Source organism: Agelaius tricolor, unplaced genomic scaffold (assembly GCF_023055355.1).
Source record: "Agelaius tricolor isolate 1412-34295 unplaced genomic scaffold, bAgeTri1.0.p SCAF_6, whole genome shotgun sequence".
Classification (NCBI taxonomy): domain Eukaryota; kingdom Metazoa; phylum Chordata; class Aves; order Passeriformes; family Icteridae; genus Agelaius; species Agelaius tricolor.
Window position 1 is genome coordinate 2,228,721 of NW_027269266.1, and position 27,469 is coordinate 2,256,189.

The window sequence follows — 27,469 nt, forward strand, 5'->3', positions numbered from 1 at the left end:
CACAGGAAGATTTCTGAGCAGCTGAGCCAGAGCAGGGCTGACCCCCCTCATGACCAGCCTGCCCTCTGCTCTGCACCATCAGGAGACTCCTTTCCACTCCCCAGCACAATAACAAGGCACCTCAGGCTGCACACAAAGGAGCAGAGAAGGTGAAGGGCTCACGTTCGCTTTCTTTGGAGCGCTCACAAGGATCCGCAGGCTCTTCAGGGAAGGGCTCAGCTCCAGCTGTTCCATGGCTTTGTCCAAATCTTCCTGGGATTTCAGTGGCATCAGGAGCTGGAAGGGATTAAACAAACACCAGAGGATGGCAATGTCACACTTTTGGGTAAACAGAAGGAGGCAGATTCCTACAGGGAGCAGCTTGGGAATCAGGGGATGAGGGAGGAGCCCAAGGAGGTGATGGAAAACGGGGCCCCCGTGCCCTCCAGCTTGCTGAGCTCTAATATTTTCTTCCAAGACCTCATTTACCAAGGAACAGATGCAAAAAAAAAGTCACAACAAACAACATCTGCAAGGAGAAAGCTTAAAGGTCACACCAGCAATCCAGTGTGGGAAAAGGAGAGGGCTGGGATGAAACCTTGGGCTTGCTGCCTGCTGCTCTGGGGCTGCTCTGATTCTGCAGGCAGGACCTGCTGCTACCCAGCCCCAAAACAACCCCACACATTCCTGCTGGGCTGATGGTCATGCAGTGGTGCTCCAAGACACCAGTGAGTTGCACCCAAGGATTTACTCTGGCAGATGCTTTGTGCCCTTCCCCAGTGCTGCAGCCTGCGTTCCTGCACACTGACACAACTCCCTGGTGTCTGGCCATCAGGTGAAACCGGGGAACATTCCACAAATAAAAGGATTTTCCCTTTTGATGTGAAAGGTGTGCATTGCTCTCCTTCCAAGAACCACTTCTTTCACTCCCAGCAGAACAAATTCAGATTGCTGCTCTTTGTAAGAACAGAGAACTACACAGTGCCGTGTCTGTCAGGCAGCAAAAAGTGCTGATGTTTTCCTGGGAAATGGCAGAGCATGGCCCTCATACCTCCATGGGGAATGTGACCCTCCCAACCTTGCTGTGTGGTGTACCATGTCCTGCAGACAGCCTGCAAAGCCTCCAACACCCAACACAGCTGCACTTCAGAGGAGCTCTGTGGCCTTCTGCTGCCCTGGGCTAAGATTAAAAGCACAACTTCTTGCCCCTCATTCCAGGATATTCTGCCTAATCTCACAGCAAACAGGCCTCAGCCTCTGCAGCTTGCCTGGGGCACTGGATCCAGCACAGCACATGTTCTTCTCATGCCTGTGCCAAAGTACACTGTAACTGCACTGACCAAAGGCACCGAGCAGCCACAGCTCCCAGCAGGCTCTCACTGCTCTCACTGGGAGCCACAGCTTCCCAGAACTCCTGAAAGGTGGCTCAGCCCTCTGGGCAGTCAGAGCTCCTGCCACCAGCCACAGCAAACCCACCTCAGAGCAGCTGCCACACAAGGTGACACTCACAAGCCAACTGGGACAACCTGCTTGATGCCAGGGTGTTGCCAAGGGTTTGGCTGGTAGCCTGGAGGCAAATACAGCTCAGACTGTGTGCTCCTGGCCTTGTGGCCAAGAACCCCAGAGATATCCTGGGGTACAGCTCAGACTGTGTGCTCCTGGCCTTGTGGCCAAGAACCCCAGAGATACCCTGGGGTACAGCTCAGACTGTGTGCTCCTGGCCTTGTGGCCAGGAACCCCAGAGATATCCTGGGGTACAGCTCAGACTGTGTGCTCCTGGCCTTGTGGCCAGGAACCCCAGAGATATCCTGGGGTACAGCTCAGACTGTGTGCTCCTGGCCTTGTGGCCAGGAACCCCAGAGATATCCTAGGGTACACTGGGAGGAGCCCTTGCAGCAGGTCAGGGAAGGGATCCTGCCCCTCTGCCCAGCCCTGTGAGGCACATGTGGAGTGCAGGGCCCAGCTCTGGACTCCAGAGAGACAGGGATCTCCTGCAGCTGGGCCAGCTGAGGTTGCAAGAACAATGAAGGGATGGGAGTATGTGTCTTGTGAGGAAAGGCTGAAGGAGCTGGAGCTGTTCAGGCTCAAGAGGAGATGCTGAGAGGGGACCTCATCCCTGTCTGTGCCTGTCTGCAGGGAGGGCTCAGAGCAGGGACCAGGCCCTGCTTCCTGTGGCCAGGAACAGGAAGGGGGAACAGGCTGGAAATGATGCCCAGAAAGTTCCCCCTGGATATGAGGCAGAACTTCTTGTGCAGTGACCAAAGCCTGAACAGATTGTCCAGAGAGGCTGTGGAGTCTCCCTCCCTGGGGATATTTCTGAACCATCTGGACACAATCCTGTGTTTCTCTCTCTTCTTGACCCTGCTTAAGAAGGGAGGTTGGACCAGATAACCCTCTGTGGTGCCTTCCAACCTGACCCATTCTGTAATCCTGTGATCTCCTCTTATCCTTCATTCATATTTGAATGAACAACCTGTATTCCCCACAGATATCAGACAAAGAGGGTTTAGGAGTATGCCTCCTAAATGCAGTGCTCAGCCTGCTCCCTTAGGCAGCAGAGGTGAGAGATTCCCTTGGGGCACTGCTCAACCCTCCTGAGGTTCATAAGGGCTTTGCCTCAAGCAGACCAGGCTCCTCCTCTACACACCCCCAGACAGAGCTGAGAATGGTGGAGAGCTGCTCTCCCTTGTTTCACCACCAAGCAGAATTTGACTCTGAACTCTCAGCTCAGCCCCACTGCTCACCCATCCCTTCCCTGAGCTCCTCACAAGTGCTCAGAGCAATCCCCCAGCTGCTGCTCTGAACAGAATGTTCTGTAGGTCACTGCATCTCTCTCCAACATCACAACATGAACATGCTTGCATGCCTCCTTCAGAGGAGCCAAAAACATCAGGGAGAAATTGCCCTCTTGTAAAAGGGACTGGAGCCAGTATTTAGCTTGGCTTTACCTATTACCCACATCTGGCAAGAAAATTCAGCTCCATTTGGCTTCCAGACTGTGGCACATATGGATATCAGGAACAGATATCTGCTAGGCATGAAACTCAAAACAGACTCATGCAGAACCATGGAAGTAACTGCCAGGGTGGATTTCCAGAAACTGGGTATATTTGATCTAAAGACTGAGTAGCTGTGATTAACAGCAAAGTTTACCTACATAAAAGTTGCACAAACAGAGCTTATTGGATTTTTTTTTCTTGCTTTTAAATAATATCCTCCCCTGGAGCCTGATGTTTTAGTGGGGGACTTGATGGTGTCTCCACTGCAGGTTGAAAAAGTGAGGGCAAAGGCTGAGGTTTCACCAGCTACAGCAGCACTGTCAGACCTCACTCCATGAGACACCACAGAAAACCAAAGAATTGTAGGAAACAGGGTTGGGGAAAAATCTGAGAGGTCAATTAGTTCATCTTCCTGCCCAATGCAGGACCAACTGGCATCAACAATGCTTGACAAATGTTTGTTAAATATGCTTTTATCTGCTCCCTCCCCCCCATAATGGTGCCTCTGCCATTTCCCCAGGCTTTAACTCCCCTTAAGCTCACAGAATGATGCTGAGGGGGAGGAGACAGCAGGAGGTCAGAAGAGAAGTGGTGGCACAGGGAGGTTCAGTGAATTTATGCACAAGCCACATCACAAGTTGTGTCTTTGCTGCCCCTGGCCAGGCCAGGCCAGGCTTTGCTGTCCCACTCCTCAGCAAGATGAGCCCAGCCTAGAGCCAACACAGCCATGCCCCATGTGGGACACCCATGGCCAGGCCCTGCTGTTATCTGCAGCAGCCCCAGCCTGCTGATTCCATGGTCCCAGCAGGATGTGATTCATGTGTGCCCCTGCTCCACCCAGCTGCCATGCTCATCCCACTGAGCCTGGCCTCAGGACACCTCCTCCACCAGGACAGGGACTGCCACTCAGTGAGATTCTGCAGGGGCCTCAGTCTAAATAAGCTCTGCAAGGTGCCACTGCAAGAGAGGTGTCTGATGGCAGCAAAGAGTTACTGCCCAGCTCCTCTGGAGCATAAAGACAGGGTGAAATATTTAAGTGCAATGAGTCTGTGGTCATGTTCCCTCTGAAAGTTGCAGTCATGACACCCAAAACCCTGACCCAGAAGCAGATGCTGGGATGTCACCATGTGTGCATGTAGGCTGTGCCCTCAAAGGAAAAAGACTTTTATTTGTGGATGTTCCCTGGTTTATTGTGTTTCCAGAACAACAACCCTGAGTTACTGCTCCTCAGACATCTTCCCAAAGCTGTGGGTTCTCATGAGGTGGAACTTGTAAGTGTAGGAAAACTAAGCACTGCCCTAAGAAATCAGGAGTTCCCAAAGGCCTGCTCATGGCCCTGCTATGTGCTGTGCACATGCCCAGAAAGAAGGTCTCTAACATGGGATAAAATGCATTATTTAAGCTTCTGTTTGCTGTTGTTGGAAAGAAGTCCTCTTCCAGTGGGAAGAAACCTGGAATGAAATGAGTCATTCCTGGAGAATTCAATGGCAGGCTTTTCCCAGGAGGCTGTCAAAGAATGCCCAAGATTAGAAACCTGACTGCATTCAAAGGCAAAACCCAGTGGACACTTTGGTATCATGAGGTACTTACTGTGAAAGAATAGGAACTTTCTTTGTGGAGCAAATCTCTATTGAAACAGAAGGGAGAAAATAATAAATGGAGGGGGGGAAGGAAGAAAGGTCTCTTCAGGACCTCTCTCTCCATTCATACTTTAATCAAAGGCTCATCTGCAATTAATACTTGAACAAGCCAGCTGCCAGGGCAGATCCAAAAGGATCTGTGTTTAAAACCCACCTCCTCTTTGCCATTTGGCCCTCTCCTCCTTCCCAAAGCCAAACCCACCCTGAGAATCCAGTGGCTGCAGATGCCTCACAGGAAAACACTGAGCACACCAAAAGAGATGCCAAGGATTTCCCCCTTCTGCTAACAGCCCTCAGCAGGACCCTCCTTCCACACACAGTGCTGGGCTCAAAAGTGGGAAAAACACAGAGGTCCATGTGATGAATGATGGAGGAGAAAGTCCTCCTAGCCTTAAAATGCAAGGCTTGCACAGGGAGGGTTTCTTGGCTGCTTTCATGTGGCCACAGGGGCTGCTGGAGGAACGTTCAGTGATGCACATTTCAGTGCAGACCCAGCCACAAGAACGTGCACGTCGTGCTGGGGGTTAGGGTGAGACAAAGTCAGGGCTGGAGAAAAGAACACTGTGAGCAGCACTGTCCCTCCTGCTCTGCACTCCATGCTCCTGCAACTGCCCCCAGGTGGGAAGGCTTCACATCTCTGATGGAGTGAGGGGGGAAAGACAATGTTCCTGTGTAAGAGGCCTTACTTGGAATCATTTTGACAAAGGAAAGTCCTGGCTTGAAGGCTGAGAATCCATCTGAGCTGTGTTCAGACAACAGCTCCTGTGCACTCACTAGCTGGGAACCATAAAATAAGGTTATTTTTCTTCAGATCCAAGTAAAACACAAAATCAGGGCCTTCAGAACAAACCACTGCTCAATTCTGAAGCTGGCAGCAGGCACCCCAAAGCTGCCCCTCAGCAGTAAGGAGAAGAGTACCTCATTGTTCACACAGACCAAGTCCATCGTCTGCCCAAAAGCGTCCGTGACCTTCTGCACCACCTCCTTGAATCTGACTGGTCTTGGAAACTGGATAATCCTGTATACACAAACAAATACAACAACACTCAGTTTAGCAGAAGCACACTGGGATCTGGGGTTTGACTGACAGTACAGAAGAAAGGACTTGTGTTCCATCATGAAGCATAGAGACTGCTCCTTGCCTTTACACTCACAGAAATGCTGCTCCTCTGCTCTGCCCAAGGGGGGACTTGACTACCCTGCAAAAATATCTACCAAAAATCTTTGTGCACCTCCCTCCAATGTGAGTACAGGTGGAAAAAAAGGAAGTCCAGCAGCCCTCCACTGGAGAAAACCCAGATCAGGCAATGGTCAGTGATTTATCATCTCTGTTTTCAGCAAGAGGCTCTGAATAGGGAGGAGGGCTGAAGTGGGGACTCATCCTGTACCATCACACACAGCACCTCTGTAGGTACTTACAGCAGGTACAGTCTAACCCTAAAATAACACTACTTCAATTTTCTTTGGCTTTAACATGCACCTTGGACCATCAGCCTGTGTCCTGCCCTGTCCCAGTCACCAAGCCGAGGTGATTCCATGAAAATGTCAAGCAGGGAAGGGCGGACAAGCTTTAACTCCCAGCCCTATTTTTATGGGACCCATGCCCAAAATCTGGTTATCTTAAGTAAGTGTCATGGACTGCTAATCAAAGGACACATTTCTGTAGAGTTCCAGCTCCACTGTGCTTCAGCAGGGCTCAAGAATTAACAAGAGAAAAGGATCCAAGTGTGCACCCAATGTCCCTGGTAAAAGAGGCATTTAATGACTTCCAGCTTGGAACCATTTTGCCTGCTGCAAATCCCAGGAGCTTCTTGTGGCAAACAGGATGATGAGACAGGGCTCTTGCATATAAAAGTGCAGCTGATTTTAGGGGAATGAATCCTGCTGTGAGCTTGGCTGCAGGTGGCTGAAGTCAGCAGGACAGTGGTGGGTGGGAAAGGTAAATTTTCCCTGTGTTCACAGGGGACTGGAATAGGTACCTACCTTTTCTCTCCTTCATATTCAAACTTGATCCTGACACTTCGCTGCTGAAAGAAAAAGCAGAGAATGGTGAGAATGGTCCCAAAGTGCATCCTGGATTGACCCATAGACCCAAAGCTGACAGGAACTCTCAGGGAGACTCTCCTAACTCTGTAAGGCATCTGCTTTATTTAGGCCAAGCTGCCTGGTGGACTCACAGCCTTTGGGGACACTCCACATTGCTGAGGAATGTGCTTGTCAAAAAATAAGTTCTTCTGAAGACACTCACCTCTATAACTGTTAGTTTTAATGACACTAATTAATAAAGCTGAAAATTATTCTGAACTCTTGGAAGCAAGGCACTATTATCAAAGAGGCCAATATGGCAAGTGTCTGATGCCTGTCCACCTTCAGTGCTTCCATGGTTGCACCCCAGTACTTTTCTGCTGGAAACCCAAAAACCAAAGCTCAGAGGATGTTTACTAGCACACAGGAATATATGAGGTAAAGAATTAGTAAAAGCAAGCATTCTCCAATGGAAGTGGGGACAATGTGAAATTTTAAAGCCAACAGTGCCAAGATGGTTGAAGGGCTGGTTGCTATTTTGTTGGGACCTACAAAATGTAAAGTGTATCAGGCCAAATACACAATGCACAGCCAATGCCCCCCTTGAACTGACCCACTGCTCACCTCAAGAGAAACCACAAAATTTGCCCAAGGAAGAGCCAGTGGAATCACAGGCACACTGGGCACACAGCTGTGCAGGAACCAGTAAAAACCACTTCTCCCATCCTCTATTTGTGCATATTTAGCAGCAATCAAGACCACAAGGAGCTTTTTCATTCCTTCAGCTTCTCAGGCCAAGTCTGAGCCAAGCATCCCTCTAGCATCCCTTAGATCATTCCAGGACTTTCCGACGGTCTCCAACGCAGATCAAACCCCTCTTTACTCCCCAGACCAGGTCTAGTCACCCCACTTAACCAGCATTTTCCTCCCCACAGTGCCCACCAGCCTCCTCAAACAGCTCTCCTCCCATGCAGAGAGAAGTGCTGGCCACCTCCCTCCGAGGTGTAACCCCGGGGAGGGCTCGGTCCCGTCTCGCAGGGATAACTCCCAGCTGGGTGGGTGACAGCCCTTCCTGAGCACAGCACTTATCTCTGGGCCTGGGCTGCCAGTGTGTGAAGGCACACTTTCCATCCTCTCAGAGGGAAAGCAGAGCTGCAGTGGAACAGCTTTGTTCCTAACGAGGAAAAGGAGCTGGAGCGGTGCCCTCGGGTTTGTTTTTCAACCAACAGCTCCTCGAGTTCTGCAAACACCCACTGAAATTCAGGAAGTCGAGGCTGGAGGCAATTCTGTGTAAAAGCTTAAACAGATTCAGGGTAAACATGCTGGATCACCCAAAATGCATCCTTGTTATCTCTGCTCGTGGCATTTTCTGTGCTTCCGGAAGGGCTGGGAAGAGCCAGTGCTGGGACAGTCACCAAGTGGGGCACTCCAACAGTGATACAGGTCTGTGCTAAACAGGCACTTACATCACCTCGCTGGCTACAGCCAGTTCTCCAGACCCACAAAATTTGGAGAGTCTCCAGGTTCATTTCCAGAGCCAGGCCCAACTTGTAAAAATACCAGATTAATTCTAAACCAGTCCCAAATTCCAAAGCAGAAGAGATGATCATAACCTGAAGGTTCAAATCATTCTGGAGAGACAGGCAAATACAGGTGGGATGGGGACCTTGGATTATTTGGGCTGGAAAAGAAAAGATACAGGCTCTTTCATGCCAAATTTTATTTGCACATGCCTCTCTGAGCAGGCCTGGCTGGTTTATTCCTCCTGAATGCTGGCAATAAATTAGCCAGTATGGGTTCACTGACTATAACACCACAAAACCTTTCTCTAAAGAAAGAGATTAAAAAAAAAAAATCAGGGCAAGGAACTTTCGACGTTTCTCCTTACAAAGAGCAGGACGTGGAAGGGGAAGAGCTCACACAGCTCTGGCCTCACTGCAGGAAACCTTTCAAAACACAGGTTTCACTTTCAGCACAGCCCCAAACACTGCACGGAGCTGGGATGCAGCACACGCTGCCTGGTTGTGCTGAGTAGCACAGATTTCACAGACAAACAAGTTTTGAAAAACAGCTTGTGGCTGGAAAATGTCAGAACACTTGTCCAAAGCTCCAGAGAGAGAAGAAAATGAAAAAAAATGAGCCACGACCCTGCTGCATCCTTTTCTTCTACATCAACAACAAGGCTGATGTGCCGTGGCCCGACGCCAGCAGAAGGACGCCAGCTGCCCCACACTGCTCTGCTCCTGAGCAGAGCTACAAACACACTGGCTGCAACAGGGAAATGAAAACCCACTTCATTTCTTAATTAAATAGCATTTTTCTTTAATATGAAACACACTAACCTCTTGCCTCCCTCCAAGAAACCAAGACCTTTAGCTCGCAAGCATTTGGAAGAGGGATAAATTCATATTTATCAGTCTGAGAAGTTGATTACAGTTTAATTTTTCAGGCTTCCCTTGGCTTGCTCATGTTTTTGACCTACAGCTCAAGCTGAATTCATCACTGCTATCAGCAACAAATACTTTTTTCCTTTTTTAAAGGAAAAAAAAAAGAGTGGGCAGTGCCCAAAGTACTAGGAAATCTCAGGGGATGCAAAGCACTTCCTAAATGCTGGAGCAGGCTGTGATTTTTTACACCCATGGAAGTCTGGTTTGCAGCAACTGCTTTAAGATTACACAGGGAGCCTGGGGCACTGCCAAGTGCTGGAGCAGAACCTCGTGTGAGTCTGCACCCAACACCTCAAATGAACAATCAGGAGGAATGCAGGACCAGCACCTTCCACAGGAAGGAACTCAACACAGCGTGCAAGTGTTGAGGTGGAAGAGGTGTGGGTGGTGGAAGCTGCTGGGTCCAACTCACTTTTGCAATTTTGTGAGGAATGTGACTCCCCTTGCACAACCCAGGTTGAATTATTCATTGTCCCTGCCATCAGGTGTCACATGAGGTCAAGGGCAGCCCTGCTCTCCTTCAATCAAGAGGTCCTTAGTGGGTGTAGGAGAACAAGCTGAGCCATCCAAAGGCTTGTGTTAAATACAGTGCAGGAGAGGGGTAAGGACAGCCATAGGCACCAGCCTTAAACCCTGAGCTCTGGCAGAGCATTTAAACCATATTTTCAACAGCACTGTGACAGCTCAGGCAGCTAATGGAGCAAACAAGGGAAACTGAGGCACAAAGACAGGAAGGGTTTTGGTTAAGGGTGTGAAGAGAAAGCCCAGCCTGGGAGGAGAAGGCTCCAAGGAGACCTTCTTGCAACATTTCAATATATAAAAGAGGCTTTATAAGATGGAGAGAGACTTTTTACCAGGTCCTGGAGTGACTGGATGAGGGCAACAGTTTTCAACAGCAAGAGGCTAGATTGAGGCTGGATATAAGGAAGACATTTTCTACCACTGGGTTGCTGAGACACTGGCCCAGGTTGCCAGAAAAGCTGTGGATGCTCCATCCCTGGACGTGTTCAAGGCCAGGCTGGACTGAGCAATGTGGTCCAGTGACATGTCCCTGCCCACAGCAGAGAGCCTGGCCTTTAAAACCCTTCCCAGCTCAAACCATCCTGTGGTTCACTCTCTGGAACAGCACAGGGGTAGAGGGAAGCACAGAATGAAGGTGCTTGGCCCCCTGGGCTGTGTGCACTGAGCAGTTTTCCCTCTCTCTGTGTGTGTTTCACAGAGGGCCCACGGCCCCGCTGGCGCCTGCAGACCCCGCTGCGACACAAACAAAACCAGCGACAGCCCTGACAGGAAATACCACAGCCATTCCCTTCGTTTCTACAATAATTTCTTCTCCAAAATACTTGTACTGGCATTTCCTCCAGCCCTGCAAACAAATGGTATTTTACTCCTTCTTGCCATATTCCTCCGAAAGGAAAAAGCAAAGTCGCTGCCGTGGCCACAAAGCCATCACCATCCTTCCAGGCTTTCCTTGAGGTATTTTTGGCTCTTTCCTCAAAACTTCGGGTTTCACAGAGAAAAGACCACAACTGCCAAGCTTCAGAGAGGGAATTCAGATGGGAATTTGGGGAGAAAAGGGGCAACTGCTTTTGCCTTTTGGCTAGGGTCCATGTACCCCAGCAGGCTGGGCCAAGCTTGACCCTCAGAGCTGGAGCAACAGCCCTGTGTGCTGGTTTAGATTAAGGAAAATGTTGGAAAAAAATGGAAAAAGTGTTTCCAAAGGAGGTGAATCATGATCTTATACCGAGATCCCTGAAGAGCTGACTGCTGTTTGTAATAGAAGCACACACGGAGAGCAGGAAAACAAGCAGCCAGTCCTAAAATGGAAGCGGCTCTGGAGGAGCAGAAGATGCTGAGCACCCTCTCTGCTGAACAGCCAGGGGGTTCCTCAAATTGGGGTACAGATCCAAGCTGAGCCTGTGGAGAAGGCTGTCTAATGGCAGAGGCAGGCAGGGAGGCAGCCCTGCACCTCCACGCCTGTCTGTGTCACTGAAACAACTAAAATTGCCATTCTGGAAAATCCCAAACTAGCACAAATTCAAAGATTCCTCCTGCCATGTCCTCTCCTCCTCCCAAACTCTGCTGCCATCAGAAACAGTGCTCTGTCTAGACCCCACTTTTGTGGCTTGTTTTAGACCTGCTCCTGTCAAACCTAACCAGAGGACAGCTTTGCCCATGCTGAGACATCACAAGGATGGGGCCTTTAGAGCACTTCTTCCACCCAAATCCACAGCTGCCTCCCAAACTAACTGGGACAAAGCCTCTGACTTCAGCATTAACCCTTCTGTGGTCAAGAAAGGCAGGAAAAATCATCACAAGGGGCCTCCTATTCCCTTTGGTGCTGCTCATTCCAGCCTTGCTCATATCCACCCACAAGATTTTGGGCACTTATTTTGCCTCAGTTTCCCCCCTGGGTAACATGGGGGCAATGAAATACACCAACTTTTGCATGCCACAGGGTAATCAGAGGGTTTGTTCTCACGTCTCTCGTTTTCTACTCGCTGGATTAGGAAACAACGAGAAAACCCCGCGGAGCCGCGCTCGAGTCACTCCCTTCCTACAAAGCCACAAAGCAGTGGGATTCCTCCTCAACTCCTGGCTCTGGCTGACAGGAATCAGCACCACAGGGCCAGGCTGAGGGGACTCCTACACTTCCCCAAGGTGCAGCTCGTTTGCATCAGCCCTGTGCTCGCCCCTGCCCTGGGTTCCTCACACGCCAGACGGCTGGAGCGCGGCCCCGACCGCAGAGGAGATGAGTAACGCACAGCGCTGGGAATTATCTGCACAGAACCCCCACACACACTGGCTTATTCAGCAAGCAGACAGAAAGCAGTTTGTCTGGCACTGCCCCTTCATCACTGCAGGGGCAGAAGGCACAATATATCCCAGTCCCCCCGGATCCTTGCAGCTTTTTTTTCCACTGAAAGCACCTGAGCAGCTCAGAGGACAGTGATGATGTCTAGAAGGTTCGCTGCTGCCTGTTGCAGACATTTCTGTTTCAGACAGCAGCAGAAATCACAGGCTTCAAAATGTTTATCTAAAACCACCCACCTGGCAGGAAAGAGGTTTTTTCCAGCTGGATTTCTCACTGGTATCACCCTCTTCACACCCAAGTCAGCTCCACAGGCAGACATGGGAAAGCCTCTTAAATCCTTGGGACTCCACTGCCTTTGCCATCTCCAGCCAAGGCTTTCCCAATCAGTGATTTGCACCCTTGTTTCTGCTCCCCAGGTGAGGAAATCCCTGCAGATCCCCTCAGAGAAACTCCCATCTTCCCCCATCCACACCATATCCTCCAGGTGATAAAGCCAAACTCCTTTTTAGGCTGCTCAAAGACCCACAGAGAGCCCTACAAAATGAGCTGTATTTTACTGGAGTTACAACCAAGCCTTGTCTTTGGCATCCAGCTTGCCAAAGAGAACAGTCCAGAGGTAATTTACTAAAAGAACCACTTTTAGAACAGTCTGACATTTGATGTACATGGAGAAACATTTCCTACAAACATTTAATTGCCGTGGGAGAACTTGCCATAGTGATTAAGGTGGCAGAGGAGCTGCTGGCTGTCCCTGGCTGTGACAGAGGCCCACTGACAAGCAGCTTCATAGTGCCAGTTGCCAGGGGCTATTTATAGAAATGAATGGATGTGCACATAAATAGATCCAAAATAAATGCTAATTTAATTGCTCTTTTCTCCCTCCATCCTGTTGTTCAGGATTTCCTAATTATTCGGGGTTTCCCTTCTTATTCCACTCGTCTTTTTCCTTAATGAACACAGTGCAGATCTTCACTCTCCTCTTTCCTTTTTCCCCTCTTCAGAGACATTTCTATGAACAAACTCCCTTGTTGAGTCTGCGAGATAGCCTGGAAGGGCTCCTTCCAGCCATGCCAGAGGATGCACAAGGAATAGCAGAGTGATTAAAGGAGTCACAGAGGAATACCAGTGCAGAAGCTGTACCAGGAATAACGTCAGAAGGAACCCTCTGCTCCCAAAGAACAGCTCTGCTTTTCCTCACACGAGGAAGGAAAAGGGTGTCCATGGCTGTCCCTAGAATTCCCATAAGGCAGAGAGGCAGGACAAAGCAGTGGCTGCCACACCTGACCAGGACTCAGGAGATTCCAGCTCAGCCATCACATCTGCTGTCAGCTGCCTGGGAATTCAAGGGAGGAAAATCAGCCAGGGTGTCCTGTTCTGATTTCCAGCCTGCTCTGCCACGAGGCACTGCACATCCAGAAACAGCCTTCACTCTAAACTCATTTCTGAGGGAAGAAAATAAGAAAAGAAAGATTTTTACGAAATTTGCCAAAGGATGTTCATTTCTTAAGATGAACTGAAGCAAAACTATTGATATTTTGGGAAAGAAACATTTTGGAGCACACACAACCACAGGCTGTTTTCTTGTGTGGCCCAGGCCTATGAGGAATACAATCTGGCAGGATTCAATTATCAACTAGTGTCAAGAGAGCACTGAGGAAGCCCTCCAGGAGACAGGAATGAGATAGCACTTCAGTTGTGCTTCTCTGTGTACCAAAATCTGCTGCAAGCCACAGAGAACTGGCTAGTTAGCCAAGACATTCTTGTTGTGAACTCTGTCTTCTAGTGGAAATTTGGAACACTGACCAAAGGATTCCCATGCCTCAGAAAAAACATTTTTCCACAGAAAAAGAAATATTATTTTATTAATCTACTAACTGAACTCCCAAACCCAAGCAGTTCAATGTGAGCACGTTGCTGCAGGGCCTCATGAGAGGCACCAACAATTAGATGACCAGGAAGACATTTTATCACCAAAATGGCCCTGGTGCCTCATTCCCCTCTCAAGAAGGGAACTATGCAGGGCATCCTTCAGCCCAGCTGCCCAACCTAATCACAGGATTAGGTAAACCATAAAAATCACAGGATTAGGCAAGCAGTAATAAGGGAAAACCAAGTACCAAAGAAACAGCAAGCATGACAACAGCACCTCCAAAGCAATCTCTCCCCCACATCAATTTCTGCCCTAAAAAACAAGGAAAAAAACCCCTAAAAGTGACCCAAACAAGCTGATGAAACTGAGCTAGAAACATGAACCAAGATCCCACTAATTGCACCTCCTTTGGCCGCTCCCCACCTCCTGCCATGCTGTGAGCCAGACGTGTTCCAGCCAGTCCAATTTAGTGAGGCAACAATTCAACATCCTCCAACGCCCTCCATCTCCTGGGACCTGCTGGTCTGACCCCTCAGCTCTGGATGTGTGAGGAGAGCAGGATCCTCACCATCCACATCTCCTACATCAGGGAGCTCTGAGCAACCCCGAGCACGCAGCTTCACTTGTGAATAAAAAGAAAAATCCTGAAGGAGGAAGTGTTTTTCCAAGCATCAGTGCTCTAATGAGTAGGAAAGTTTGATTCTTGTATAGTAAAATATAATAGAATTCCTGTAATAAAATTAAACACAGCTGGCAGCAGATATTAGAGCATGGCATACCTCCATGAGTGATTTATAAATGAAGATGCAGAGTGGATGGGCTGTGGGTGTGGATTTGATTGCAAGATGCCAACTTCATGCAGATAAGAATTCAATCAATGAAAACTACAATAATTTTCCTTATTTTTGACTAATTATCCATGTATGTGCTACATTAACAGCCCAGGTCTCAAAAACAACAGCAGGGATTTTCCCCCGTCGTGCAAAACAAATGTTTTAAGAGGAGCCTGAAAAGCTTTGCTACCCTGAAAGCAACTGGAGCTGGCTCCACACTGTCCCCACCCATCACTGCACACAAGATGCTGCCCTTACAGCCATCCAAAGCTGCTCTGGGCTTTCTGCTTCTCCTGCAGCTGCAGGGAGCCAGCCCTGAGTTTCTCTGGTCAGTTCTGTAAACATCTTGGACTTTTTTCAGCATGAGCTGAACACAAACGCAGTGATTCAACTTGGCCAGCTGCTCCTGCCAGGCCATGCTTTGAAACCAGACGTGCGCACGTGTTTTCGTCTGCATGTGGCTGGGGAGTCCACAGGGATTCTGGAAGGGATTTTTCCTCCCTGCACCCAGACTGCTTTGTTTGCAGCACAAGTGACATGAAAAAGTGCTTGACGACAGCAAATGACAATTTGTTTTCTCCCTTGCTAGGCACCCAGCAGTTGCAGTGTTGACTGCAAGCTCATTCTAAACCATGGCACCAGAGGTGCAATTCCACGTGGATTTCCTGCCATGCTTCTCCAGCAGCTTCCCAGTTGTTCCAATCTTTTTCTCCCTTTTTTCTTTGCTATTTTGACAACTCAATTCTTTCTTCACAACTTTCCTGTTCCCATATTATCTGCTCCATAGACAAACATGCTATTAAATCCACTTCAGCTATTGCATCGATGTCAGCAAATAATTTCTGACATCGCTCAAGGGACAATGTTTTTTGCTCACCAAAACAACTCTGAATGTGCAACATGGCCAAAATGTTTAGGAGCATAAAGATAAACAGCAGTAATTCATAATTAAACACTTTATATAAGAATGACATTATTCCTCCCCAAAGAGCCTGGGTGTCTACAGCTCAGAATTGGCAGTCTGTCTTTCAAATATCTGAAGCAAAATGTGCACATAATAAATATTGTATTTCATTAACACTGTCAATAGAAAACAATTGACTTATCCAAGTCCTAAAGCTGCACAGCCTGAAACAAGTTCTGCTACTTTCAGAGCTAAACAACAGCTGGAAGTGGCTTGAGGTGAGACTTGAGATTTAAACCCAGTTTCAGGCCTTGTTGTTATATTTGTGAATAATTTGGGGCATTATCCTTCTCTGCTCCTCTGTGATATAGGGATGCCTGTAACTTCCTTTCAGCTCTTCAAAAAGAGGTCATAAACTTTGTAGATTGGTAAAATGATGGTATTTCTGATGTGCTGAGCACTTGTTAACTTCAGTTCTAACATTTAAACTCTGCTGAGCCAGCATGGCAAGCACCATGCCCTCCTCTGAGGTCTGCTGGAGTTTGAAGAAGCAAAGCCATACCTGTTTGTTGGAGTGGACACTGTTTTTATTCCTGTTGTTGTCCAGCAGCCCCCCACACTTGCCCAACGCTGCCAAATCCTTCATAATAGAGTTCAGAGCTTCTTCTTCATCTGCAAGAAAAGAAGAGACAACTGAAGTGTGGAAAGCAACCCTGCCCTCGGATGTGCAGAGTGAAAATACAGCACTGCAAATGCAAACTTCCAACACAAATGGATCAAAAGATACAATGCCAAGCTTTTCTGTTGAGAAAGGCATTCCAAGACCACACCACAGTCTCTCCCAGCCCAGTCTGTCTTGAAAACACAGGTTCCTTCATCACAGGTGAGACAGAGAACGAGATCTCATTGTCCCAACCTGAAAGGGCCTGCAAGAAAGCTGCAGAAGGACTCTCAATAAGAACATGGACACAAGAAAATGCCATTAAAATGAAAAAGGGTGGGTTTGGATAAGATATTAGAAAGAAATTTCCCTCTGTGAGGGTGGTGAGGCCTTGGCACAGTTGCCCAGAGAAGCTGTGGCTGCCCCATCCCTGGATACGTGCAAGGCCAGGTTGGATGGGGCTTGGAGGAACCTGGGCTAGGGAAAGGTGTCCCTGTCTTTGCTCACTCTTCATTAAAGGTGCTCAAGAGCCACAACTGACCTTCCAAACCAGAAGCAGTGAGAAACCAGGGGAGAGAGAGAGGAATCCATGAGACAAGAGAGAAACTCAGCAGCGCTGGGGAGAAGACACTGAGAGCCCTCGTGGGATTTCTGATTTCTGCAGTAACAGGAGAACCCTGAGGGAGCACTGCCTCTGAAACCAACCTCCTCTTTTTCAGCACTTCAGCATCTGTGGTTGTGGCCTCTGGAAGCAGCTGTGAAGTGTTAAAGGCAGAATACCAACCACAAGCAGCAAGAACCTGTCAGGACCTAGGGCAGGGCACCGTGGCAGGAGGGTGTGAGACCCCACTGCAAACCCCATGCTTGTGCCACAGTCTAGGCAAATGTCAGGCACATGCAGAAATTACTGCAAAAAATACAAATTCAGCTACAAATCTTGTCTAGAAATGAGTGTCTCCAGGGACAGAACCACCCCTAAGCCAGGCCAGCCTGCAGATTTAACTCAAAGTCCACAAATATGTGAAAAATGACAAAAACCATATGAAATCAGACAGGACTGGACCCAAATATTGAGGATCTTTCCCCAGGGAGGTGTATGTCCTGGATCCTCCTGTTAGATATAACACCATCTCCTCCTGTTCTGCTCCTCCTGCTGGGTTCTGTGAGCAATGAAGCTACAAAAAAACCCAGATATGTGAGAAAAAGACTTCTTGTGCATGCTCTGCTCCCAGAGTATATTAAAGAAATAAGGGGAAAAACTGGGGGAAAATGTTTAAAATCCAGTCTCACATTTCAGAGCTCAGAAATGAGCTCCAATGCTTACATCAAACTCTTAGAAAAAAGCCAATATTTTCCTGTAGGCAATGAGTGTATATATATTTAATATATAAACATACAGCTGTACATCAATATTAAAAATAGAACTGATAAAATAATAAAAATCATACATAAGTACATGAAAATGTAATCCCTTTTGCCTTCTACATTTCTCTGTTTAGTAAAAACACAGCTATGTTTTTCCAGAGGGGTGGCAGGGAGCACAGCCTGAAGTGCTACAGGAAAAAACTCAAAAAAAGATAATTTTCAGTTCAAGTTCAGGGGAAAAAAAAAACAACAACAACAAATAAACACATCAAGAATGTCCCCAAAGTCTGGGTTTGGGGTGTTTTTCTTTTGTTGTTGTTGGTTTGTTTTGGTTTTTTTTAAAAGGACCTCTGGGACAAGCATAGTTTTCCACACAAATTTTGTAGTAGGAAAATACCCAACACAAAAAAAAAAAAAAAAAAAAAAAAAGGGAAAAAAAGGCTTTTTTTTCTTTTCTTCCTCTTTGTTGGGGGGGAGGGAACAGGGGGAGAGATGAGCTAAAACAAACCCACAAAAACAAAACACCCTTACACCACCCTCCAGGAATTTTCCACCAAAGCTTTAATCTCTATAGTGCCCCTCACCCTTTTTTTTTTTTTTTTTTTTTTTTTTTTTTTTTTTTTTTTTTTTTTTTTTTTTTTTTTTTTTTTTCCCCAGCAAGTGACAACAAAAGTTTCCTGCGCTGCCTGACACAAAACACAATCTGTAATGTCCTGGGCCAACAGGCAGAGACAGAGTCCAACCACCCAATTTATTCCCCACCTCCAAACCCCCCTGGCAGCATCTTCCAGGGGAGGAATCTCTGCTTAACCCACCAGGGCCCTGGTTTCTATCACGTTGTCTTCCTCCTCTATCTGCACACCAACCCTGCCAAAGCTTTTTTTGTCACAGACTTCTGAGTCCACCAAGCACAGGTTTAAAAATTCCTGGTGCTGCAAACCCAGTCCATGATAAGTCACATTTCTTAGAAAGGCTAAAATTCTTTGCCAGAAGTGACTTTTTGCATCTCTCCAAACACAGCAAAGCAAGGAGAATCCACTCACTTTCAGAAACTGCTTAAATTCAGCTGCTGTCCAGAAATACCCAAGCACCAATGAACAGGCCTTAGAATAAGTGGTGTAAAACTGAGCTCCAGCTGTCCTGAATCAGGTACTAAAGAAATAAAATGAAAGAGAAGCTATTTCTTGTATTTGACTGTCAAATCAGCATTTTCCTTCCTTTATCTACTAAGAAACTGATGCAAAAGAGCATTTTGAAAAGCATTTGAGGGTTTTTAATTACAAAATACGAGTGCTGATTGTCAAAAAACTAAAATCCACTTCCATGACATCACTGCTGCAAAATAAGATAAGAAAACTTCTTCCTATCCAAGCAGGACAGGCTGTTTTCTGCTGCTGGAGGGTGAAAAACGACTTAAGCACAAGCAGAAATACAATATTTCCTTCAACTAATGTATTTCTATGTGCTTAACTATTTTCCAGCTGCTTTTAACAGCGTGTTTTTACTCCAAGAGAGCTGTGATTTCTGGGAGGCAATGACCAAAAGCCTCAAGTGTTCAAAACAAAACCCCCCACACCAGGCTCTGAAGCAACTTCTGAGCAGCAGCACAATTTGCATCATCTCTTGCAAAACCAACACTTCCCAGTCCTCTCCAGGGCAGCTCTGCTCAGGGACTGATCCTTTCCAGACTGAACCTCTTGCCCATCCTAATGACTGCTCCTGGGGTCCCCCAGCTGACTCCCAAGAAGGGTGGAGGACTTTGTTCCATGGAAAGATGCAGCCAGCTCAGCCAGTGCAGTCAAAATTCAAACAAGCACTGAAGTGAACTGGATAATGAAATCCAAATGCCACTCCCAAGCCTTTCCAGCAAGAGGGGTGTCACAGGCTGCTCCTTCTCTCCTTGGCTGGCTTTGAGGCAGGAGAGGGTCAAGGATGGATGGCTCTCCCAGGGACACAATGCCAGTTGTCAGGAATCCCCTGCCCCAGGGACAGGGAAAATCCTGTTCTGCTCCAGCCCTGGCAGGACCCAAATGTTCTTCAGCCTTGTGAGAAGGCAGCACTGAGGCTGCACAGCCAACACCTCCCCAGGCTCTGCCATGGCTCCAGAACAGAACAGCTGTGAGTTGCACAACACTGATGAAGTATCCTTGGAGCTCTGGGGGCCTGGGAGCCTCCTGGAAATCTTTCAGGTTCCTGCTCCTGAACAAGCTCCTGGCCCAGCTCCACTCTGGCATCGTTCTGCACAAATTCACTTAAGGTGCCGTGGGCTGACAGGATGAATTGTACAACAAATCCCACTTGATCTCCAACACAACATGAAAACAGGATTATTTCTACCATGGAAGATCAGGACAGAGAAAAGCTGATTATAGAGACAGCAAAAATGAAACATAAAAATAAATTGTGTTTAGTATTGTCCCTCTGTCCCCAATGTCTCTTTTTCCATCCTCAGGTTTCAGCTGTTTCTCTTAGTAGGAAACTCATTTCTTTCTTCTCTACTTTCCACCAACACGCTTAATTTTGTGCTTTTTAAATCAGCTTCCTGTGACAAAGCTTGTTTGATCACACTGCCAGCCCATCCAACCAAGGATCACTTCCAACCAAAAATAATAGATGTTTCAAAAGATACTAATTTCCCAGGGGTTTGGGGGTGGGGGGAAACATCCACAGCCACACAGAAGAGAGGAACACACAGGAGCAGAAAGCCAAGAGCACTCCCAAGAAGCAATGACCAGGGAAGCTCCAGTAGACAGGGTTTATATTTTTATTAAAATACACTCATCCATTTTGGCAGGATCCTTTATCAAAACCAGAATGTCTCCTCCTCTCATCATCAGGTTTTCAGCTCTGCAAGATGTTAGGACTTGCAAGGCCCAGGCACCACCAGTGTGAACCTGGTACTGACAGAACCAGAGCACACAGCCTCAAGCTGCACCAGGGGAAATACAGGTTGGATAGCAGGAAAAAGTTTTTCACAGAAAGAGTGAGAAAGTTCTGGAATGGCTGCCCAGGGAGGTGGTGGAGTCCCCATGCCTGGGTGTGTTTAACAAAGCCTGGATGTGGCACTGGGGGCCAGGGTTTGGTTGAGCTGTTGGGGCTGGGTTGGACTGGATGATCTTGAAGGTCTCTTCCAAGCCAGACATTCTATGAATTCTGTGAATCTGGGGCATTTGGCTACTTGGCAAAATCACCCAAAAAGGCAGCAGATGACACATCTCTCTGCCCTTCAGAGACACATTGCCAGGGCTGCTACGTGGCCTTGGCTCCAGCCTGTGTGGGGCAGAGAGGAACCTGGACTTTCAGTCTTAGCACAGCAAGTTCACTGCTCAAGGAGATGAAAAAAAAAAGTTTTGAAAAGGGAGAAATAGAAAGCCTGAAGGTCAACACGGACCACCCAAAACAATTCAAAAGTCAGGAGAGAAAGCAAATGAAGAAGGGACAAAGGAATAATTTAGCTGTGTTCAGATGGTCTAGACACTGCTGTTATTGTTGGCTGCACTAATAGGTCATTGCTAAGAGGCGCTTTATGGTAGTTCCATGAAGCTGCTTCCTTCAACACTGAATTAAAAAAATAATATAAAAAAAAAGGCAGCAGCTGGATGAAGCCCACAGAAGCAGAGCAGATCCTGTACAACATGGTGAGCTCTGATTTGGGCCTCTCTCTCACACACACCAGGCAGAACCAGGGCTGGGAAGAGTGGGGGAAAGCCCTGGGCGTTTCAGGAGGGAAGAATATCGTGAGTCATCCCTGAGCAAGTCTGGAGCAGCCAGCCCCAGGGCCCTGCAGGCACTTGGACCCAGAGAAAACCCCAGCTGGGAGCACTGTGAAGATCCCAGTGTGCTTTTCACAGCCCTGGTGCTGATGGTGCATTTGCCTGGGTAAACTCCAGCAGCAGCATCCACCTCTCCAGAAGGTGATGCAGCCACTGGGGATGTCCCCAGGCAGAGGGGAGAGCTCTGTGAAAACTGAGAGGGGGATGAAGAGAGGATGGGGAGCCACAAATAAACAGTCACCCTCAGTAAAAGCCCATTCATGGGCTAGACTTTGAATGTATAGTGACAAAAATACTGAAATGTAATAAAACACAGTGAAAATAAATATGGAGCCACATGATGATGACTCTGACAATGCTGAAGAACAGACACTGGCCTTTCATTTTTGCTGTTTTTTTTTGAAAACACACAATTTTTGGATCGACTCTATACAACATTTATCACTTAGCAAAGGGACCCTGAACTGAGAGACAGGACTCACTCCTCTGGCATCACTCAGCCCCTGTCCTGCTGGAATTCCAGCTGCACTGTCACAAAGGGAGATGGGCTGGGTTTTGTGTCTCATTGGATGGACAGAAATCAGAGACTGACAAAAGCCTTGCTCAAGAGCACACGAGTCTGCAGCCAGAGCTAAACATATTAAAGAAGCTTAAATTCAGAGAGGGCTTAGCTTGCTCTGGCCTTCCTGGCTGCATACAAAGGGCACAGCAACTCCTTTAGCAGCCTCCATATCCCAGCCTTGACCTGGAATCTCACAGAACAGCCTCTTCAAAAGCCTCAGCTGGAGAGCTCATGCACTTACTCCAGTAACCCCTCTTGGTAAAAACATCTCCATCCCAGTTTGAGAACACAGCTTGCTTTGTATTCTGCTCATTAGATCTTGATAACCCTGTATCTTAGAGAGCCCTCTATTAACAGACACTCCACATCTTCTCCAGGTACTCACAGACTGTGATTTCACCTCCTTTTAACCCTTCTTCATTTAAGTAAATGGAAATACACAGCTTCTGCCACTAGAGTGATACTTCATTCATTTCTGCAGCTCTTTCCAGGGTTTTTTTAGTTGTTTGTTTTGGTCTTTTTTGTTTGTTTTTGGTTTGTTTTTTTTTTTTTTTTTTTTTTTTTGTTATTGTTGTTGTTTGTTTATCAAGAGGAAATAGCAAAGAAGCACATAATGTTCAGTGGCCAAAGCACCTTTTCATGTCTGTTTGCCATGAGAGCAGGGGCTAACAGCAAACCTGGCCCAGGTGTTCCAGGGTATCCCACATCTGTCAGACCAGCAGCCTCCTGGGTTGCCCCCTGCCCTCCACAATGTCAGTGTCAGACACGCCAGGCCTTTCCTGGCCCAGGGCACAGGACAGCACTCACCCATGTGAGAGCACACAAAGAGCTTGCTGGTGAACATAAATGCTGCCTTTTCTCCAAAAGCCAGAGGGGGAAAAGTCTGGAGACAAAGAAAGAGCTTGGAGACAAAGAAAATCCCAGCCCTGGGGTTCCTGCAAACCTGCAAACACCATGAACAGGCAGCATCCAGGCCATGCACAGGACACCAGGGGCCAAGGTACCAAGCCAGCACAGACTTGATGATCTTAAGGGTCTTTTCTAAATGAAATTATTCTGGTTCTTAACAGAAGGGCTCAATCAGTAAGTAAATACCACCACTGACTGTCCCAGTCAATAGGAAGGAGCTCAGTGAGCCAGAGGCTCAGCAGCCTGACTTGGACTGTAACAAAAGCCTCCAAGCAAGCAAAGAAAGGACCCAGACACTCTGAGAGGCAGCTCCAAGGGCTGTTGTGCAATTCACCCCCTTGGAAGGGCTGCCTGTGAATGATCTGTGGCAAGCAGAGTGCTGCCTGCACCCACCTAGTGAGATCCAGACAAACCTCCCCATAAATCCAACCCACACACACAATGCACTTTGCCACTTGTCTGGAGCCCTGTCCAGAGCCTGATAAAGAGAAAAATTATCCAGTTACCCTCCCCCACAGCAGAGAGCAGACACAGCAGTGGAGCATGTTCCCTTTGCAGGTCGGCAAAGGCTCCCCAGCAGCAGCTGGATCCTGCTGCTCTCCCTCCTGCAACCCCACCCAAGGGATGCCAAGGTCAGCCCTGGGCAGGGCTCAAGGGCAGGGCACAGCCCAGCAGGTTGAGCAGAGCAATTATGCAGGAGGAAGTGAGGAAAGACCCTCCTAATATGCTGGATTTCTTGGCAGGAGTTTGCTCACTGATGCTTGGAGCTCAGCACAAACAAACTCACATAGCAAAGCAGTGCTGTGATGTGCTGAGGGTTCTTGCAAGCACATTTCTTCTTCTCAGGGAATTATGATGCTAAAGGGGGCAGAGGTAGAGGAGATTATTGATTCTCAACCTGACAAATTGATGCTCAACTCTTGCTCTCCAGAAATTACATTGGTTTGGATTTTTAATTTCACTTCTACAGCACCATCAGTAACTGCTTGGTGAAAAGAAACAAAACCAAACCCATCAGAGGCTTTGGACAGCTACAGATGTCCATGACACCAAGTGCCCAACAGAACATTTGTGGGTTTAGGGCACAGTTACACTATCCCACACACCCTTTTCTTGGGGGTAAAACTGAGTTCCTGCCTCCTATGGAAAAACAGCATAGTTGAACTGCAGACTGAGTTTAGAACAAAAACAACCCTTCCTTTTAAAGCCCCCTACAAAACAGTAAAGAAATCAGAGCTCAGAAACAGGCTTGGAGGGGAAGGCAAAAATCTGTTTTAAAAAAGCTAAACCAGTTATTTCTAAAATGAAAAAATAGTTATATTTGATAAAAATATACTAAAAATATTACTAAATATACTAAAATAATATTAAATAATAATACTAATATAATATTAAATAATAATACTAATATAATATTAAATAATAATACTAATATTAAATAATACTAAAATATTAAATACTACTACTAATAATACTAATATAAAATAATACAATACCAAAATAATATTTAATAATAATAAATCCTAATACAGTACTAAAATTATTTAGTACAACTAGCACTAAAAAATAGTACTATTTGATGTAGTTATAGATGTATCACATCTATAACTAAATCAAATCCCCAATAACAGGACCCAGCCAGTCTCTAAAAAACTCTTGCACACAAACAAGCAAATACCCCCAATGTAATACAGACATGCTAAGGCTCCAGTCAATTAATGAGAACATTGAGAAAACAGCAAAAGAGCCCAAACTGGCACAAAAATTCCTGTATTATGGCAGAACCCATTTCAGAGCCAGAGTGAGATCATGAAGAACTTCAATGCCCTCTGAATTTCCCCAGGAAAAACCAAAGGCAAAGGCAAAGCTGCTGGGACTGCACCTCAGTGCCCTTGAAACCCCAAGTGATCAGTACCTCACAAACCCCAAACCCAAAGCATTTGGGATGGCAAGTTTGATCACAAGTGGAAGTTTCAGTGGTCAGGCCACAAATCATACAAGAAATTTCTCCTACAAGCTGTGCCAGGGCACAATGCCCACGTTCCCTCACCCCAGAGGCTCACCAGGGACTTGTGCAATGGAAAAGGACTTGGGATGCAGAAGGTGTTTGGTTTAGCTCAGCAGGGAGGGAAAGCAAGGTTACATCTGTGGTTCACCACAAGCCTCACTCCCAAAATAGCCACCCCTGCACAGTAAAATTCCAGGGGAGAGGAGCCACTGGCAGAGCTTCTGCTCACCCTGCTCCCCTCCACAGCCCATCCCGGGCACACTCATCACACCATGAGTGCCCCTGTGAAAAATGTGCATTTTATGATTGGCTTTTGGCAAATGTTACAATGAATATGGTATGTGTTGTGTTAGAAAGTTATGCTGTATTCATTCTATTAAATAGTGTGTTAAATAGAGTTTTAGGCTATAACATAAGGTTAAAATAGAAACTATGCTATGTAAGAGACTTTTTTTAAAGAAAGGACTCACATTGAGACAGCAGCCACAGGACACCTGAATCTTTCAGAGAAAGAGAATTTATTGCCCCATTATCAGAAGAAACCAACTTCTTCCTGCCTTGCTCAATCCTGAAGACACTGTTTAGGATTCAGAGGAAGAAGCTGACACTGCCCAGACAGAATCCTGTGTTTGAATGGAATTTATGCATCATGGATGAGGTGTATGAACATGCAACAGGTTATTGTTTTTAAGGGTTACTCCTCTGTTAATGTGTGTCCATTTTCAGGCTTGTGCTGCCCAGAAAAGGTACCTGGACATCTGTAACTCTTTGTTTCTATTGTCTCATATTGTCCTAATCCAAACTGTCCAAATTATTACTACCCTAATTGTATCACTATTTTTATAACCATTTTATTACTATTAAACTTCTAAAATTTAAAAACAATTGCTTAGCATTTTTCACACCCTCTACATCCCCACATGCCTGGGAGGTGGCCAAGTCCAGCTAAGACACCAATTTTCCCCCAGGAAAACATCCTGGCACTCGTTCTCCTTCCTTCTCTCTGCTCCTCACCTCCAGGAGCAGAACCCATGGAGGTGCAGCCACCTCAGAGCCTTCACCCCTTCCTGGCTAATGGGGAAAGTGTCTGGGTTGGAGCTGGGTGGCTTTTGGTGGGGGAGGATTTGCTGAAGAGTTTGGGCAGCAGCTGCTGCCCCTGTCACCCAGGCAGGGAGGGGGATGCTGAACAGGAGCCAGGATCTTTGAGCCCAGCCACAAACCCAACACTGCTCATGACAAACCCCCTTGTCTCTCCTTTGCTTTTGTGAATTCAAGTTAGTCTAGGAGAGCTGCAAGCAGGGGCAAGAATCTTAAAAAGCAAAACTAACCACATTTAAGAAGATTTTTGCATGCCTGTAGCTCTGCTACTCCTCACCACTTCAAAGGTGCCAGGTTTCTCATCCCACAAGAAACTTTCACCACTTTTTTGCTAACTCTGCCCTTTGCTCCACAAACACTAATTTTCCTCTAATGGATTAACATAATTGAATTAAACTTGGGCCAATTATTCCAGCAGCTTCCCTGCTAAGCTTAAAATTTGCTCCTTCTGAAGAAGGACTTACATGCCTAAAAGGCAGCCTGGATTTTTCCACCTCTATCATTTGGTCTAATAAAAGATATTACCTCTCCCCACAACCTGTACCTCTCTCTTGAGCACACTTGAAAGGAGAAAAATGTTTATCCAGCAAAGAAATGTAACTGGCAAGTTATTTCCCCTGACTGACTCTGATACTTCTGAAGGTTATTTGAGGGATCATAAAGAACTCATTCTCCCTCCCAGCCCAGCAACTTCCAGGGCTCAAAGGCTCAGCCCAGAGCCCATGAATTCCTGTTCTGTTGCAACATCCCAGATGTGATGCAGGTCCAATCCCACATTGCCCAGAGCACCTTAAATTTGAGCCTTGGGCACAATGGGTGCAGTGCCAGGAAAGGGAGAAGGAGACCATGGGCACCTTTGAACCTCTCAAAAAGAACAAAACCCGAACCAGAAAGCCTGATGTATCTTATTATATCATCAAGTGCTGCAATCCAACATGAATTCATTCTTCCTGGATGGCTCTCAGCATACAGAGAGAAAGCTGAGAGCAATAAGGAAGGGAAGAGTGAAAGCATTGCCTGCTGGGGAATGAGGAAAACACAGCAAGGGAGGGCTGAGACACCCATGGGACAGGCTCTGCTCTGCCCCCAGCAGCTCTGGAAGCTCTCTCTGCTTCAGCAGCCCCCCAAAACCCCAAGGAACTGGGCTGGATGGCCATGGCTGCTCAAGCAAGCTCTCAGCAAGCTGCTGTGCCTCCTGCCAGCCCAGCCTGCAATCACACACACTCTGTCAGGTCAATGCTATAAACAGCAGCACTCTCCCAGCTCCCACACCTCAGGTGACCTCCCTGCTGAAGCAAAAGGCACACTCTGCCCAGCAAAGCACTAAAGAGCTAAACCTTTGAGTTGTGTGGATGGCCACTGAGCAGAACAGATCAGCCTTCCTGCAGTTTTTATCATCCCAATCACACACACAACATTTCATAACCACAGCTGAGAACACTTGAATCATTTTTAAAGCAAAAAGAATAAAACCTGAGCAACAAACAAGCTGGTGCTTTTTGTACCAAGTTCTGCAGGTTTTTTAATATTACTTTTGTTGGGATGCCATGTTTAAACACAGCAATTTTTAATACTTACTGG

At 47.1% G+C, this 27,469-nt stretch overlaps 1 protein-coding gene across 3 annotated transcripts in view; it reads right to left on the reverse strand.

Annotated features, from left to right (window-relative positions):
* LOC139590783 (mitogen-activated protein kinase kinase kinase 3-like) overlaps positions 1-27,469 on the reverse strand; it is an 82,453-nt gene that overhangs the window by 28,216 nt on the left and 26,768 nt on the right. The window contains exons 3-6 of one of the 3 annotated variants that reach the window (XM_071428515.1): positions 16,075-16,184; positions 6,602-6,642; positions 5,537-5,636; positions 163-276 (exon numbers count right to left, since the gene is read on the reverse strand). In XM_071428515.1, the coding sequence (XP_071284616.1) occupies positions 163-276; positions 5,537-5,636; positions 6,602-6,642; positions 16,075-16,184 (365 nt within the window). Of the gene's footprint in view, positions 1-162; positions 277-5,536; positions 5,637-6,601; positions 6,646-16,074; positions 16,185-27,469 lie in introns of all 3 variants that reach the window. The other 2 variants (XM_071428516.1, XM_071428514.1) reach the window with 2 other exon arrangements.